Raw genomic sequence first — 18,237 nt, 5'->3', positions numbered from 1 at the left:
GTGATATTGTGATTGGGATGCTTAAATTAATAGGCTTTTTAGGCCTATAATACATATGTCCCAGATTACAAAGTAACCGGTCCCAGATTTAGACATATTTTTTGGTACAAAACACTCATAGGTGTGGCTTGCCTCCTCTGGGTATATTTCTACATTCTTTCTTTTGGTGTGGTTAGAAAACATCTTTGGGATTTCAGAAAAGTCTAATGTGTTAGATAGATATCAAAATAAATCGCAGAAGTCAAAATTGCAAAAAAATTCCCAGATTACCCCAATTAATATTCATAAATTGAATATACTTTTATATTTAATAGGTATTGTACAAGTTTATTAAATATACAGCATATATGAAAAATAAACCACCCAAGTTCTAATAATAATGAAATTTGGTTATTATTACTTTGTGACAGCTTTCCGAAGTCGAATCCAAAATCTCATGTTACTCAGAGGATCTCTGCTCCATTTCAGGTATGTGTTCTTTTTCAGATGTTTATGAAGACCAAACACTTTTTTCGTTTTTCTCTCCTGCACATCTTCCAGAATGATGATGATGATGTTGGCATTTCGTTCCATCACAAACCAGGACTGAGCTAATTCAAACTCAAAGCGACACCAGGCACTATCAATGAAGTGTTGAGACACCACCACAATCACCTTCTGGCTACCCATTATTCCTTCATCTATAATGTTGGAGGCGATGGATTTGCCGGGTTCAAAGTCTCGCATGTGAAGGCAAAGGTGAACAGGTGGAACACCGTTCTCCAGATTTTCCACCAGTTCATTCATAACCCACATTTCATCATAGCTTGAGAAAATCACAAAGGCATCATAGGAACATTCTTGTTGTTTGGGTAACTTATAACCTTTCAGTAGTATACAGCAGTATTTCAGATGAAACTGGAATCTATAAACCACAGCTGATAAAACTGTTCCTGCTATCACACAACAGATCAATAAAATAACTGTGAGTCTTGTGTTGTACACACACCTGTTAATGTCAAAATCAATAGCTGGAAAATCTGAGCTTGCTGAAAAGGATTTACATAATATGTTTTGCGGCTGCTCCAAAATTCCTTGATGTTCGATAATCCACAAAATAAAATCTGTGTGAGCACAGGAACATTCGATGGGATTAGAGGACAAGTCGAACACTGAAAGGTTTGTGGGTAACTTCTGGAGAACATCAATTGAAATACTAGTAATGCTGTTTTTATCAACGTAAACCGATGCAAGTTGTTTCAGGTCTGGCAGGACAAGAAAGTCCAAAACCATCAGCTTGTTTTGACTTAAATACAAATGACGTAATTTCTGCATGCCCTTCAAAGATGTCCTAGAAATTTTCTCTATGCCACAATGTGAAATGTCAAGAACCTCCAAATTTATGAGATTCTGTAACAGATTACTCAACGTGTCTCCACGGAAACTGTTTCCTTTCATTTTGAGCACCGTCAGCTTCCCCAGGTCATGAAAATTAATGTGGTTTGAGAAAGTAATACTCGTGTAGGAAATATCCAGATACTGTACATTTTGAAGACCTTCTAAAAAGTAAAAAACTATCAGCAGTTTTGTGTGGTGGAAGTCCAACACTTCGAGCAGATCAAATCCAGAAAAAGGTGTACCGGCCATTCCTATCTCTGAGTTGCGACTAAGATTCATGTGCCTAATATTCGGACACCTTTGAAAAAAAATGGAACAGCAGTCTTTCAGATTTAACAGGTTTCCACTTAGATCTACATGTCGAAGAAGAGGCAAGTCAGCAACACCAAGAAATGTCATTGGTATGATATTTTTCACCACCAGCTTTTCTAAGCTATGTATGCCTGAAAGAAATGGAATGACAGATAAACTAGTGGCTCCTAAATAAAGTTCCTTAAGATGGTGAAAAGAAACATATTTCATGTTATGTAAATATCCTTTTTTCACTGTGATTTTGGTTGCATTAACCATACATTTGAACACATGCACTTCAGAAATGGAGAATTCTTTCTGAAGAAAATATAATTCATTGAAATTAATTGAGCAAAGACCATCCAGGTAATTGGGATCTGTCACCTCAATTTTCCTTTCCATTCTGTATTTTCCTATAAAGAGTTTATCAATGCTGAGACCATCAAGTGCTTTAAAACATTCCTTCTGTGCATTCAATGAGACAAAAGCAGACCGTATGTCCAGCTCTTTCAGATAAATGTCTTTGAAAGCTCCTGGATCTATGTGTAATATTGGATTCCTACACAGTATTAAAGTCATATTTCTGCCAATCTCTCGTAACACAGCGGTGTGGTCAGACTTTATGATGGATATATTATTGGCATGTAGATCGAGTAAACTGAAGTGTGTGAAGGTGCTCATGAATGAAGGGAGAGTCATGGACTGAATGTTATTTGTTCCCACTTTAAGTTCCTGTAGCTTGGTTAAATTATTGATATGAAGTTGTAAAGAAGTCAGCCCAACATCCACAAGAACTAGTCGCTGTAGATTATGTAAAACATTAAAACATTCAAGTCCAAAATGTGTAACAGGGTTTCCAGTCAGAATTAGAGTAGTCAAATTCTTCACATTGTAGAAAGAATCTTCTTCTATGTGATAGATATGACATCTGTAAGACCAAAAGATATTCAAATATTTGCAAAACTTTCAAGATCTGTAAAAAAATTGTAGTATTGATTTACCTCGTGAGATCTAGGGCTTGTAGATCGTACATTAAACGAAACACATGTTTGGTTAAAGAGTTCAAGAAGTTGAAACTGAAATCAAGATTTGTGACAGTGAGAGGAAGACTGACAGGAATATGAGTCAGATTTCTCCCAGCACATGAATAGTGTGTATTCTTCGTCATCTAAAAATGAAACACAATCACATGACAAGTCCATTACTGCATAGTTTTTCTTTGCATTTTTTTGATATAAGTGCTTATAACCTTTATGTTCTAAGACACTTTTAAAACTTCAATACTACAGTATTTGTCAAAGTTATTATAGTTTACCAATAAACTATTAAAACATTTGGTAACACTTTCCTTGAATAATTTATGTATAATGCATTAAAAAATGAGTTTCAAAGCATTTAATGCACCTTTTAATGCATTGTTATGTCTTATAAATAATTGCTATTACAGTTAATACATTATAACACTTAGCAATTCATTGTTACACTACACATTTTAAATTGGTTATTATTCTTTACAACTACATATAATGCATTACAACACACATTATGAAGAATTATAATGCATTTTACCCTTTAATAACTCTTTATAATGCTTTATACATAAAAGCTTTAAGTAAAGTGTTACCAAACATTTTTGTTAAGTAAAATAAAATATATCGGCCTAAATATTATTTGAAAAAATCTACTAAAAGAAAATTAGAAATCTTGCCCCAGCAAAAAATTAAGTCAAGGCACTAACATTTTTAACTGAAAAAATCAAAACAGAAACACATCAATTAAACGTGAAAATATAAACATAAAAATATATAAGTACAAAACAAAGTTAGGGGAAAATGGAGCATAAATGAACATGAAAACCAATAACTCTTCATATAAGCTATCTGTCCAGAGGGTTTTGAATATGTAAAAATAATAAATAAATATAAAAGTGAACCATTGAAATATTGTTTAATTATTGTTAAGGTATATTTAACATTCTGCTTTCTGGAAGACAAAGAACTAGAACATAAACATTTTACTATCAAACAATATGCACTGGGGTCCTGAAATAGTTCATTTTTTGAGATGCTACCTTTGAAACACATAATAAAATATTCTTATTATTAATCATAAATATTCTTAATAATTAATATTCTTACCATGGAACATTCCTGTCCCTGTCCAACATGCCAAAGGATAAGGATTGATCCAAGGAAAATCATCCCTTCCCTACACATAATCATATTAACTAGGTAATAACTGTCAGACAGAAAACTGTGGCTTGTCCGTTTATTTGGATTACTTAATTCACAAATCAATCACGTTCTAATCAATTTCAGTGACTGTGCATATGTTAGACGGTCAACATGCAAATCTTACTTCTGCTCTTGGTTGTTTTAAAAAAGGGAAGGTATCTTTTTTGTGTTTAACCAATGTGTATAGAAAGCCTTTTCTTTGCAGTGTCTAAAAGGAACAATATAATTTTACAGACTTCTCGTCAGACTTGACTCAGCTGACGCTGTGGGAACACACTCAGTGTGTCACTATGTGTAGTCAACAATTGACCTCAAATAAAGACAGAGAGGCAGTGGAGTCAAACATTTTCACTTTAGGATTTTGGTTTGCCTCTTATCCTGTTAAAAAAGGATAACCGTGACTTTAGCCGTTGAAAAAAAATAATTATATAAAATTCAAATTGCAGGAAAGTTTCTGTAAATTTTCAAGTAAAAAACAGAAGCAGTCTGATTTAATCAAATAACATTTAATATTTGCCATTTTGTATACATTTTATTTCTTTGTAGCAATAACAGCTTTCCGAAGTCGAATCCAGAATCTCATGTTACTCAGAGGATCTCTGCTCCATTTCAGGTATGTGTTCTTTTTCAGATGTTTATGAAGACCAAACACTTTTTTCGTTTTTCTCTCCTGCACATCTTCCAGAATGATGATGATGATGTTGGCATTTCGTTCCATCACAAACCAGGACTGAGCTAATTCAAACTCAAAGCGACACCAGGCACTATCAATGAAGTGTTGAGACACCACCACAATCACCTTCTGGCTACCCATTATTCCTTCATCTATAATGTTGGAGGCGATGGATTTGCCGGGTTCAAAGTCTCGCATGTGAAGGCAAAGGTGAACAGGTGGAACACCGTTCTCCAGATTTTCCACCAGTTCATTCATGACCCACATTTCATCATAGCTTGAGAAAATCACAAAGGCATCATAGGAACATTCTTGTTGTTTGGGTAACTTATAACCTTTCAGTAGTATACAGCAGTATTTCAGATGAAACTGGAATCTATAAACCACAGCTGATAAAACTGTAACTGCTATCACACAACAGATCAATAAAATAACTGTGAGTCTTGTGTTGTACACACACCTGTTAATGTCAAAATCAATAGCTGGAAAATTTGAGCTTGCTGAAAAGGATTTACATAATATGTTTTGCGGCTGCTCCAAAATTCCTTGATGTTCGATAATCCACAAAATAAAATCTGTGTGAGCACAGGAACATTCGATGGGATTAGTGGACAAGTCGAACACTGAAAGGTTTGTGGGTAACTTCTGGAGAACATCAAGTGAAATACTAGTAATGCTGTTTTTATTTACATAAAGTGATGTTAATTTCTCCAAGTTTGAAAAGGTGAGAAAATCTACAGTCATTAACTTGTTTCCACTGAGAATCAACATTTGAAGATTTTGAAGATCTTTGAAAGAGTTTGGGTGTAATTCTGCTAAATGGCAATATGACAAATCCAGATACTCTAAATTTGTGAAGTTATTAAATAAATATCTTAATACATAGACAGCGTGAAATGATTGCCAGCTATCTTTAGAACATTAAGACTGATCAGCCCACGAAAAGAAAATATATTAAAAAAGGTGATGCTTGCAAAAGAAATATCCAGATACTTCAAATTCTTTAAGTTAGCTAAACATGAAAGGTATCCCATACCAATAAGACTTGTATGATGGAAATCCAGAATCTCAAGGGAATCAAGACCATCAAATGCTCCTGCTGAAAAACCTATTTCTGAATTTAGACTCATATTCAAGTTTTTGATTTGAGGTGTGCCTGACAGCAGTGTTGTGCAGCATCCTCGATATGCAATTTGGTTGGAACTCAAATCGACATATTGAAGTTTGGGCATGTCCGCTAACGTCTCAACTTGGACAATTTTGCTGTTTCTTATTACCAGTTTTTCTAATGTTTGGAGATGATGAAATGATTTACCTGGCAATGCCTCTAATAAATTTGAAAGCATGTTAAGTTCTTTAATTTTCGAAAAATGTACAGTTGGGAACTTATGGAACACTCCTCCTTTGACCACTACTTTTGTAGCATTAATCATACAATTAAAAATATTCAATTGATCCCTGGGTCTCAATGTTATATAATAATATATATCCTGAAAATGTATAGAGCAAAGACCTTCTAAAAAGTCAGGATCAACAGAGTAAAACCAGTGTGTGCCCTTATACCTTCCAAACACAAGCGTTTTGACAGTAAGACCATAGAGAGCATTTAGACAAACTTTTTGAGCAGCAAATGAGACAAAAGCAGACCGTATGTCCAGCTCTTTCAGATAAATGTCTTTGAAAGCTCCTGGTTCTATGTGTAATATTGGATTTCTACACAGTATTAAAGTCATATTTCTGCCAATCTCTCGTAACACAGCGGTGTGGTCAGACTTTATGATGGATATATTATTGGCATGTAGATCGAGTAAACTGAAGTGTGTGAAGGTGCTCATGAATGAAGGGAGAGTCATGGACTGAATTTTATTTGTTCCCACTTTAAGTTCCTGTAGCTTGGTTAAATTATGTAAAACATTAAAACATTCAAGTCCAAAATGTGTAACGGGGTTTCCAGTCAGAATCAAAGAAGTTAAATTCCTCACATTGTAGAAAGAATCATTTTCTATGCGTTTGATGTGACATCTAGAACACAAAATACATTTACATTCACTTATGTGATAACTTCATATAACAAATGAGATGGTGAAGATGTTTCTTACCTTGACAGATCAAGAACTTGCAGAAAAGGCAGAACTGGGAATACAGTTTTCTGTAAGTGTTTCAAGACATTAAAGCTGAAATCCAGTGTGTGAACAGAAGAGGGTATACTAGCTGGGATGTAGCTGAGGTTTCTTCCCATGCACGAGTAGTGTTGATTCTCACTCATCTAGAGATTAGAATTGTCATATAACAATTTAAGAAAACACCCATACAGTAACAAAAGCTAATGCAAAAAAAACTTTAGTTAAAGTGAGAAAGCTTACATTTGTGCATGATTCTCCACCGCCTACTGAAAATAACATCATAAAAACACTTAAAGAAAAGTAATTCATCTTGAATGCTCTTATCTGGATTTTCTCAACCTGTCATAAAACGTGAGTCAACAGTGGTAGAAGTCACTGAATATGAGGAACGATGCCATGGATATAAAGAAAAAGGGGAACTAGGCCAAACCAGTCGCATTCCACCCATGTAAGCAGCAAAAGAGGCAGTGCCTCTTAACACAATAATAATACAAAAATTACAAGAGAAAAAATGCACAAACAAAAGAAATGTTACAAAATGTAAGACCAAATAATTTCTTTTCAAACGTAAAACATTCTAACATTGATGAGAGTGGACAGATGACTGCAAACATACCATCAGAAACAGACATGGACCACTGGTGTTAAGACAAAAACTAAGAATTTGGAAGGCTCAATATCACATTTGTAAACATGGAGATTCTGTCTTCAATTAAAAGAAGTGAGAAGGTTTTTAGGGGCAGTATATTGTGGTTCACCCGTGGTGAAGGGATTAAAGACATATTACACTATAAATTCAGAAAAGCAATAAGCCCCAAGAAGCCATGGGATTTTACAATACACAGCAAATAAAACAATGATAATAATAAAAAAGTATTATTGTTCTGCCAAATAATGTAGTTCCTAAGAAACAGAAACAAACAACAAAGCATTTGCCAAGCAACACACGCAGAAACGGACAGTCGCACAATGATGCTTATGTAATGCAATCAGATGTAAGCTTTGGAGAATTTTACAACGGCTTAGAACACGGCACAACCAATCAGAATCAACGACAAGAACTAAATATTTTACAATTTATTACTTACATCATTACCAAGTAAAAAAATGTAAGAGCATAGGCCAAAACAGCAAACGAACAAACAAAACACATCAACAACAAATTAGTTACTACAATAATTTAGGAACTAAATTAACAGATCTTTTCCACTTCACTATAAAGCAAAGCATTTAACAAAGATCTCTTTATACTCTATTGTCCTTCACAGGTATGCATGCAACTCTCACTTCTCTCTTTTGTTAATTCAACAAGCGTTCCATTTTTTAGTACATTCCCAAGATGAGCATAAAGCCCTTTGTTTGCAGTATACAACAAACCAATGCATTTCGACAGTTTGCCATAAAAGTGGACATCCTGTGAAAATGTTTTGATAGAAGGAAGAAGCTGTATATGTAACCAAATTACATTTAATATATACAAATAACACATATCATTTCTTTGTGGCAATAACAGCTTTCCGAAGTCGAATCCAAAATCTCATGTTACTCAGAGGATCTCTGCTCCATTTCAGGTATGTGTTCTTTTTCAGATGTTTATGAAGACCAAACACTTTTTTCGTTTTTCTCTCCTCCACATCTTCCAGAATGATGATGATGATGTTGGCATTTCGTTCCATCACAAACCAGGACTGAGCTAATTCAAACTCAAAGCGACACCAGGCACTATCAATGAAGTGTTGAGACACCACCACAATCACCTTCTGGCTACCCATTATTCCTTCATCTATAATGTTGGAGGCGATGGATTTGCCGGGTTCAAAGTCTCGCATGTGAAGGCAAAGGTGAACAGGTGGAACACCGTTCTCCAGATTTTCCACCAGTTCATTCATGACCCACATTTCATCATAGCTTGAGAAAATCACAAAGGCATCATAGGAACATTCTTGTTGTTTGGGTAACTTATAACCTTTCAGTAGTATACAGCAGTATTTCAGATGAAACTGGAATCTATAAACCACAGCTGATAAAACTGTAACTGCTATCACACAACAGATCAATAAAATAACTGTGAGTCTTGTGTTGTACACACACCTGTTAATGTCAAAATCAATAGCTGGAAAATCTGAGCTTGCTGAAAAGGATTTACATAATATGTTTTGCGGCTGCTCCAAAATTCCTCGATGTTCGATAATCCACAAAACAAAATCTGTGCGAGCACAGGAACATTCGATGGGATTAGAGGACAAGTCGAACACTGAAAGGTTTGTGGGTAACTTCTGGAGAACATCAAGTGAAATACTAGTAATGCTGTTTTTATTTACATAAAGTGATGTTAATTTCTCCAAGTTTGAAAAGGTGAGAAAATCTACAGTCATTAACTTGTTTCCACTGAGAATCAACATTTGAAGATTTTGAAGATCTTTGAAAGAGTTTGGGTGCAATTCTGCTAAATGACAATATGACAAATCCAGATACTCTAAACAAGTAAGATTTTTAAAGACATATCGTGTCACATCACTCTGAAAATTGTTGCCAGCAATCTTAAGAACATTTAGACTGATCAGCCCATGAAAACAATGAACATTATCAAATGTGATACTTGAATAAGAGACATCCAGGTACCTCAAATTCTTTAAAATATACAAAAGTGAGAAGTGTCCCAAATCTAAAACCCTTGTATGATGAAAATCCAAAATCTCAAGGGAATCAAGACCATCAAATGCTTCAATGCGAAGTCCAATTTCTGAATTCAGGCTTAAATTCAAGTATTTGATTTGAGGTGTGCCAGACAAAAGTGTTGTACAGCATGGTGTTAATGTCAGTCGGTTAGAGCTTAGATCTAAATACCGAAGATTTGGCATGTCTATAAAGGTTTCTGCTCGGACAACTTCACTATTTGTTATTACAAGTTTTTCTAAAGTATAGAGATGTGAAAGTATTTTGCCTGGCAACGTGTCTAATCTACCAGAAATTAAATAAAGCTCCTTCATTTTATGGAAATGTATATGATTCATTTCAGAAAACACTCCATTCTTTACTGTTATATTTGTGGCATTAATCATACACCGAAAGATGGGTAATTGCTCCATAGGCCTTTCTATAATATAAAAATAAATCTCCTGAAAATAAAAACAGCAAAGGCCATTTAAAAACTCATTATCCAATAAGTCAAAGTGGTATGTCCCCCTGTAATTTCCTAATATTAACCTTTTCAAAATAAGACCATAGAGAGCATTTAGACAAACTTTTTGAGCAGCAAATGAGACAAAAGCAGACCGTATGTCCAGCTCTTTCAGATAAATGTCTTTGAAAGCTCCTGGTTCTATGTGTAATATTGGATTCCTACACAGTATTAAAGTCATATTTCTGCCAATCTCTCGTAACACAGCGGTGTGGTCAGACTTTATGATGGATATATTATTGGCATGTAGATCGAGTAAACTGAAGTGTGTGAAGGTGCTCATGAATGAAGGGAGAGTCATGGACTGAATTTTATTTGTTCCCACTTTAAGTTCCTGTAGCTTGGTTAAATTATTGATATGAAGTTGTAAAGAAGTCAGCCCAACATCCACAAGAACTAGTCGCTGTAGATTATGTAAAACATTAAAACATTCAAGTCCAAAATGTGTAACAGGGTTTCCAGTCAGAATCAAAGAAGTTAAATTCCTCAAATTGTAGAAAGAATCATTTTCTATGCGTTTGATGTGACATCTAGAACACAAAATACATTTACATTCACTTATTTGATAACTTCATATAACAAATGAGATGGTGAAGATGTTTCTTACCTTGACAGATCAAGAACTTGCAGAAAAGGCAGAACTGGGAATACAGTTTTCTGTAAGTGTTTCAAGACATTAAAGCTGAAATCCAGTGTGTGAACAGAAGAGGGTATACTAGCTGGGATGTAGCTGAGGTTTCTTCCCATGCACGAGTAGTGTTGATTCTCACTCATCTAGAGATTAGAATTTTTACAGTTTGAGAAAATGGCAAGATTAAAGTTGTAAAGATGCATGCCAAACAAAAAAAAATCTACTTTTCATTAGAACCTAATTAAATCAAGAAAACTCACGTTTGAGCATGACTGAACAGCACCAATGAAAACAAATATCATAATAGAACATATAGTAAAGTAATTCATCTTAAGTGCTCTTATGTAGATTCTCTCAACCTCCTGGCATAAAATGTGAGCCATGCAGTCTTGGTGGAAGTTGGTATTTATGAGGAACAAATTAGAGTTTTTAACAAAGGGAACTTTCTGTAAATTAACCTCATAGAAAGGAGTAGACCAATACTTCATTTAATAGAATTTCAAATGTAAAAAAAATATGTATAATTGTCGCAATTCCAGTGCAGTATATGTGGAATTTCAATAGAAACAAACCCCAGGAACGAGAAAGTCACTCAATACCAATCTGACAGACAGAGAAAATTGTGAAAAAATTAAGCCAATCCGTTATATACTTTTTTTTGAATGACCCTAAAACACATCTAAAATACATTAGCATTGTAAATTAAACAAGAAAAGCCTACTAACTTGTTTCCTTTGCAGTATTCAGGATCTCCAAACAATGCATCTTTTTTTTTCTTTAAATAAATGCAATTTGGGAGAAAGGTTGTCACTAGTTCACAGGATAAAACAAAATGACAATTTTACTTAGAAATAACCAGAAAATTACATAAAAAAACTGAAAATAAATAAATTGGAATAGTATCTTAATTATTTCCGCAGTTGTGTATGTATATATATATATAGTAATATAATAAATTATGTAAACTTAAGTTAAAAAATAAAAAAAGTCAATTTTACTCATTTGAAAGGCCACCAGCAGATGGCACTGTATACACACGAAATGCAACTCCATATGTTCACGTTCCTTTTAACCAAAATGTCACATTTCTAATTGAAATCCCCAACACATTATTTCTACATCCCCTAACATCAGAAAGAGTACAAGCCTGTTGGTAGTCAACAACCTTTATTTATCCATATAGGTGAGCCACTCAAAGATGGGGGAAAGACATATGGGACAAGATTTGACCACTATAGAGGGCTATGAACATATGGATCAATGGCATTGCAACTTCTTTAACCTCTAATCTAGAAAGAGGCTAGTTGACTGAGAAGGAAATTAAAAGACATAAGTAACAGTGTAAACATTCATGTACAGAGAAGCAAAAAAAAATACAGAAAGTCAAATTAAAACATTGATTAGTATGTAAAGAAACTAAGGGAGCAGAAGCCAAAAGTTTTTTTCTATTATATCTCAGCATACATTTCTACATGGCATGCAATAAGGCACCTAACTAACACAATGAATAAACCTATGCTACATGATTAAGCACAATTGTTATTCAATGGAAAAGAAAGAATAATTTCAACACAATGTTCACTGCCATAAAAACGTTTTTTTTTCCTTTCATTTCCCTTTCATATTACCCAAACCTTGTTAAAAAAATACATCAGTTTGTAAAAGATTTTTTCCATACACATAACTGTAAATAGAAGCACATACCCATGGAATTGGGGGGAAACAAATGAAATCAAACATTTCAAAAAGCAAGCTATACTTTGTATTTGCATTAAAGTATACACAATCTATTATTTAGTAAATGTTGATCCTCTGCTGTGTATTCAGAATATAACTAAATGCTTTACATTGCTGTCTGACAATAGCTGGGGAAACCTTCGTAAGTATACATTCGGCCATTGGTGTAGGCATATATGGAAATATACAGGTTGTGTCCTGTTTAATTCTTAACGCATACTACCCTTTCAATTTTCCAGACTCAATGTTATAAGTTACTTTTCCCACACTTTGCATTGTCTACTGCTGGAGGTTTGTCAGGCTGTCTCATCAAAAGGGGTTAATTATGCTTATTATTATTATTATGCCTTAGACAGGTCTTTTTAAACTGGTGACATCCCCTTAAAGCTCCATAATATTTTACTTACAAGAGATGGATAAGACTGGATCATTCTTCAAAAATGCTCTATTTTCAGACAACAGCACACTACTTACCTATACATATCTATATAAAAGAAAATCAACACATATTTACAGGTACATATTTGCTTCTTAACCCAAGAGTGATACAGAAAAGGGTAATGAAACATACTAGGGGAGTGACTAGTTGTGTCTAGATCCTATTCGCTCAATTACCTGCCATTCAAAACCAATTTGACCTAATACTTCGTACAAGACTGTGCCAGACTTAAACTCCTGAAAGCTTCATGAAGCCACAAAGAACATGACCAACACAAGCCAGTAATGATGGAATCTCAAATTTCGTCTACAGTTTTAATCACAGATATTTCATTGAAACATGGCGGATTTAGTCAAACTGTATAAGCACATTACAATGGGGATTTATCCGTATTATCAACGTCAAGCATTGCAAATTGAAAACCATTGCTCTTGAAAAGTTAAAAGTACATGGATTCTGAATAATCAGTTCCTTTAGAACCAGTCCGTTTTGCATTTGTTTGCATCTTGCCATACCCTTCACCATCATCAAGTTGGTCAACCCCACCTTCGGGAAGGGACACGGTTTTACTGAGAAAGATGAATTCTGTGATGCCTAGACAGTGATGACGAATGATTGAAACCCTTTCCACACTGAGCGCACCTGTATGGTTTTTCGCTCTGAAGGATTCGCTGTTTCAAGATGGTAGTGTGCGGGAATCCCTTTCCTGGTGACATAGCACTATAAGAGGTCTTCTCCAAATGAACCCGTTGGTGCCTTGCAAGAGAGGACGAATGATTGAACCTCTTCCCACATTGAGCACAGGTGTAAGACTTGCCATCAGAATGAGTTCTCTGGTGTCGGGATAGTGAGGAGGAGTGATTGAAGCTCTTCTCACAATGTCTGCAGCTGTATGGCTTCTCACCCGTATTCATCTCCCTCTTTAATTGTGGATCGAAGGGGAAATCCTTATCAGCCTGGGCATACATCCTTGCCTCAATGTGGACCTTGTGATGTCTTGACAGAGAAGAGGAATGGTTGAAACCCTTGTCGCATTGAGAGCACCGGTAGGGTTTTCCACCCTGATGGACCAACTGGTGCTTCTTGAGGTGGCGTTTCCTAACAAAGCTCTTCCTACACTGGGTGCACTTGTAGGGCTTTTCTCCCGAGTGAATTCTCTGATGCTCTCGTAACGTGGACGCTGACGCAAAACATTTCCCACACTGGGCACATCTGTTTGGCTTGTCACCAACGTGGGTCTTCTGGTGCTGCTTGAGATTGGAAGCCGTAGCGAAACCTTTTCCGCACTGCAAGCAGGTAAACGGCTTGTCACGGGCATGCAGCTCCTGATGTTTCTTAAGATGGCGTCTGCGAACAAAGCTTTTTCTGCACTGGGTGCATTTGTAGGGTTTGTCATCCGAATGCATCTTCATGTGCTCGCGGAGAGTGATGGCGGCTGCAAAGCTCTTGCCGCATTCTGAACATCTGTGCGGTTTTTCAGGAGAATGCATCAGCTGGTGCGGTTTCAAACTGAATGCATCAATGACTCCTTTACCAACCATCTCAAGACCAGTGGTATAACTTTTATCAAGTTTCATGTGAATCTTCATGTGACTTCTAAGGCTGGCTTCGATGGCGAAGCTCTCACCACAGTGGACGCAAATGTAGGGGTGAGTCGCTTTATGGATTTCAAAATGTTCATGTAGGTCAGTCATACTGCCAAAAATCTCACCACACTCACTGCACTGCAGCCCCTGAGCTTCGTGAATAATAATACCATTCTCAGACTCCACTGTAAGCTCCCCTCCGTGGTCCGACTCCACCTTCACAATATGCTCTCCACCGCCGATCTCGGTCTTCAACAGCACCTCACCGAGCAAATGCTCGTTGCCTTTGATTTCTGCGCTGCTGAAGTACTGATGGTGATCATGGTGTATTTCAGATTTAATGTAGTCGTGGTCCGTCTCAGTTACCACATCCACACAAGTCACAGCTCCCAAATCGCCATGAATAGCTTCCAGGTCAAGTCTTTTGTCCTCCTGAGTCATAATCTCAGTTTCTGCCCCATAATGCAAGTCACCGACTTGCGTATGGGCTATGACACACTCGGATCCCAACGTATCGAGACCCGGTGTGTCACAGTCAGTCTCTGACTCCGCCATCAGGACACACTCCAGCCTGACGACTTCCGTTTTTACGTTTGAGTGAAACTAAGCGATGCTCTACGAGCACCGCTTTCCTTGCAAAGAAACGGGAGGGGCTGCTTGGTTCAGGTTCGGTCAGATTTGAGTCAGGAGGAGTCCTGCCTGTGGGAAGAGAACAAATGTTTAAATGTTTTTGAAAGTGCAACATTTCAGATAAAAGTAATTACCCATCAAAATGTTTGTGTATGAATAACTAAATTAAAGCATGCAAAAGCACTGAGAAATAAAGCTGTAAACGGTGCATAAGGTTTTTCATGCTAGAACTATTTCATGTGACTCATTTCAACTAAAAAGGCAATTGACAAGTTAACTGTTTGGCAAACTTCAAAATTAAACTGTCATATCTGAACAAGTTGATGCACAAGCAAATCCACTGCGCCAAAACCAAGAGTTGTGTACATCAAGAACTATTAAAGCACAGTTAGATAAATATGATCTACATTATTTTGCCAAAGTCTGTTTAAAGATCTGTCTCATTTTTGTTTACAACCCAAGCTAAGTTAGCAAAAATCTATGTGGCTAAATATTGCTAAGCATAGCCTCTGAAGCGTTTATATTTGGCTAACTTTTCAGGCTATGTAAACAAGATTAAACGGTGCGTATTTCCCATTTCCTCGAGAATTGACACATTGACATCAATAGCCAAAAAAACAATGCTCTACCCCCAACTTACCTCCTCAAACGTCTTACAGATAAAACCAAACTTTTCCCTTGTTTTTAAACTTTCTCATATAGACAGCTGGATCTGTCAATTTTGGCTAGGTTAGCTGGCTAAATAGCTGCTAGTTAGCTTGCCTGAGCATGCATTATCTGCTAACTAGCTGGCGAACTAGCTAGTTTATAGATAGAAGTGACAGTTTACATTCAATTCTAAACTTCCCTGCTTATTTATCAGTCGTACATCACCTTCCTAGTGGTGTAATGTTGCGCAGTCACAGACACGACAGACTCAAGAAAACACGACGTCTTTCTCGGTAGGCATCTTGTGCATTAGGGTTGGAACAGCTAACTAGCTATAAAATGGCCGCCGCGAGTAGCTTCCGCCCCTTAGGAACCATATAAGCACGCACTCAGGCAACCCACGACGTTAGTACATGCAAATCATCTGGGCCATCAATAAAGTTGTTGAATTAATGGCACGGGGAATCGTGCGTACCCCTCTAAACACTTAAACGGCGAATAGCTTAAGTTAATGGCTAATTAAATGGCTAACCAAAGACGGACACTGTTGGCGAAAGCCCGGGAAAGGCGCCCCCCTTCTTACATAATACGTTACGCGTTTTTATAGTGAGGCGTCGAAATAAACACAATTCAAAATGTATTTAAAGTCATCTGAGGTTGTGAGTTATACTGGGGCAAACCGCTATGCTTGTCACGAGCGTGCGGATGCTATAAGGTGCGCATATCATGCTACAGTCTTAGCTGATTTTTAGCTGCGTGAAATGGCCTGTCGTCGTGCTAAGCTCCCTCGCTAGCGGAACACTAGCTGCCTCCGTCGCCATTGCTATAGAACACCTCCGGACTTTGTGACGTCCATAACGCTTCGTTACCGCCGAACAAACGCTGTTCATCGCATAGTGACGACCCCTACGAGTCTAAATATCATAAGAGACACAATATAATTTACACCACAAGGGATTGTGTAAAACTGGTTATATAATAACCCCGACGCAAATATAGCACGCTAATTAGCCAGCTAAATTCAGTAGCAAGGATAATCTCCCGTCAACATAAACATTGAAGGATCACGTACACACAGTATTATTTTAAAAAATCTCCGACCTCTTTGTCTTTTGTTGTCTTTCGAAATGCGCTCCTGGGAGTGTCGCTGAATTCAGTGGCGTAAAGATCTTCCTTCTATTGCGTCTGCACTGCCTGGTTGCGGTCTGCACTCTGTCACTCTTTCTCTCGCCCTCCCTTCTTTCGGACGTAGCAGAATGGCGCCGCGGATCATCTGGCGCCAACGGCGTTTCTGCGCATGAGCAAAAATGCAAAGCGTTTAAGAAACGAGCGAATGAGCGCCCCCTAGCGACGCGGAGTAAGCGTTCGCCAACACAGCTGGCCAACAAACAACCTTACACTTTTGACAAAGGATTGAGATAACAAGGGAAATGGTTTCACTCGGAGCCACTTGATAGATAGTTTAAGGAACACTTGAGAGAAAGAGAGAGGTAGGGACCCCCTGGTAAGTATTGTGACATAATATACAAAGATAGGGCTATTAAAATAATCCTTCTTGATATGCATATAGTATGCATGTTAAATAGTAGGCTACTGTTCAGATCAAATCGAATCCCTTTATACATTTCTTTGTTCTGTTTAACACATAGCAAGACGTTTGGAAGAATGTTAGCAATTTCTAGTTCTGGAACATCATTGACTACCAGTGTAGAAAAAATTCGCAGAACTTTTTGTTTTTTGAAATTCTTAAAAAATATCGATTAACATTTTTACTATGTGTATGTGTATGTGTATAATGTCCCAGAACCTTCAAATTGCTAACATTTCTCCAAATATCTTTCTTTGTGTTAGAGTGAGTAAATGATGAAAGAATTTTCATTTTGGGGTGCACTGTCCCTTTAAAATTTCATAATCAAAAGTTTATAGGCTTATTTTAAAATCATCTGTTTAAATGGTATTTCAAATCATGTTTTAATTGTAAATTTTACTTTAATTTTTCCATACATTTTTTGTTCGACCCCGAAACCACAAGGTTTGGCCTATGCGGTCTATGGTTATGCCTGTTACAAATACTAGGCTATAACATTTGTAAAATTATGGCACCCAGGAAATAACCCTTCCTGCAATGAATAAATAATCTTGCCATGCCTTATTTAAAAAAATTATACACAAATTAAACATATCACAGTTTGGTATCAACAAAACTATATTTTCTACCCTTTTTGTGTAAAGTTGCAATGTTGCTTGCCCGGGTGGGGACTTTTGAAGAACCAAATCAGGTGGTACTTTAACATAAAAGTATTATCCTATATTTTTCCTTCAAGATGTTAAACCCCGCTTCTGGAGGCCCACCGTCATACAGGGTTTAATCCAGCTACTTGAAATTCTGATCAGCATGTGTGTTTTATGAGGGTTAAAGCTAAACCTTGCAGGAAGGTGGCCATCCAGGAGCAAGAATTGACATCTCTAATTTTGTTTTTCCAGAATCTGTGTTGCCACCAGGGGCGCCATAGGCTTTAAAATAATGTAAGTACAGACAAGTTGCTTGTTGAAGGTTTCTGTGTGGAAAGGTAAAACCACTATTGCTCCGTGTATTATTATAAAGAAACACATGGTGTATTGCTATATTTGCTGTTTTTATGTATTTCAATTTGTCTTCCGAGTTATTCTCTATAAATACATTAAAA

At 36.6% G+C, this 18,237-nt stretch overlaps 4 protein-coding genes across 6 annotated transcripts; all 4 read right to left on the bottom strand.

The window, feature by feature from the left end:
- Nucleotides 1-396: 396 nt before the first annotated feature.
- On the bottom strand, nucleotides 397-3,960 carry tlr4bb (toll-like receptor 4b, duplicate b). The gene is made up of 3 exons (XM_056760857.1): nucleotides 3,807-3,960; nucleotides 2,670-2,836; nucleotides 397-2,596 (listed from the first exon to the last, which is right to left on the bottom strand). The coding sequence occupies exons 1-3, from the start codon at nucleotides 3,888-3,890 to the stop codon at nucleotides 397-399; spliced, it is 2,451 nt and encodes an 816-aa protein (XP_056616835.1). The 5' UTR covers nucleotides 3,891-3,960.
- A 474-nt stretch (nucleotides 3,961-4,434) lies between these two features.
- On the bottom strand, nucleotides 4,435-7,059 carry LOC130431698 (toll-like receptor 4). Its single transcript, XM_056760858.1, is given in 4 exon segments — nucleotides 4,435-5,457; nucleotides 5,460-6,597; nucleotides 6,675-6,841; nucleotides 6,939-7,059. Coding segments are annotated over 4 exon segments (2,397 nt in total). The 5' UTR covers nucleotides 7,008-7,059.
- A 1,129-nt stretch (nucleotides 7,060-8,188) lies between these two features.
- tlr4ba (toll-like receptor 4b, duplicate a) lies at nucleotides 8,189-11,443 on the bottom strand. 3 transcript variants are annotated; one of them, XM_056760854.1, is made up of 3 exons: nucleotides 10,771-11,443; nucleotides 10,487-10,653; nucleotides 8,189-10,409 (listed from the first exon to the last, which is right to left on the bottom strand). In XM_056760854.1, the coding sequence occupies exons 1-3, from the start codon at nucleotides 10,996-10,998 to the stop codon at nucleotides 8,189-8,191; spliced, it is 2,616 nt and encodes an 871-aa protein (XP_056616832.1). In that variant the 5' UTR covers nucleotides 10,999-11,443. The 3 variants fall into 3 exon arrangements, with proteins under 3 accessions (XP_056616832.1, XP_056616834.1, XP_056616833.1); XM_056760856.1 differs by having other exon boundaries at nucleotides 11,236-11,443; XM_056760855.1 differs by having other exon boundaries at nucleotides 10,487-11,443.
- A 217-nt stretch (nucleotides 11,444-11,660) lies between these two features.
- On the bottom strand, nucleotides 11,661-16,825 carry si:ch211-198a12.6 (uncharacterized protein LOC563253 homolog). The gene is made up of 2 exons (XM_056760859.1): nucleotides 16,652-16,825; nucleotides 11,661-14,971 (listed from the first exon to the last, which is right to left on the bottom strand). The coding sequence occupies exon 2, from the start codon at nucleotides 14,825-14,827 to the stop codon at nucleotides 13,253-13,255; it is 1,575 nt and encodes a 524-aa protein (XP_056616837.1). The 5' UTR covers nucleotides 14,828-14,971; nucleotides 16,652-16,825; the 3' UTR covers nucleotides 11,661-13,252.
- Between the last annotated feature and the right edge of the window lie 1,412 nt (nucleotides 16,826-18,237).

This window comes from Triplophysa dalaica, chromosome 11, assembly GCF_015846415.1.
Source record: "Triplophysa dalaica isolate WHDGS20190420 chromosome 11, ASM1584641v1, whole genome shotgun sequence".
Classification (NCBI taxonomy): domain Eukaryota; kingdom Metazoa; phylum Chordata; class Actinopteri; order Cypriniformes; family Nemacheilidae; genus Triplophysa; species Triplophysa dalaica.
This window is presented reverse-complemented; position numbering and strand designations above follow the sequence as displayed.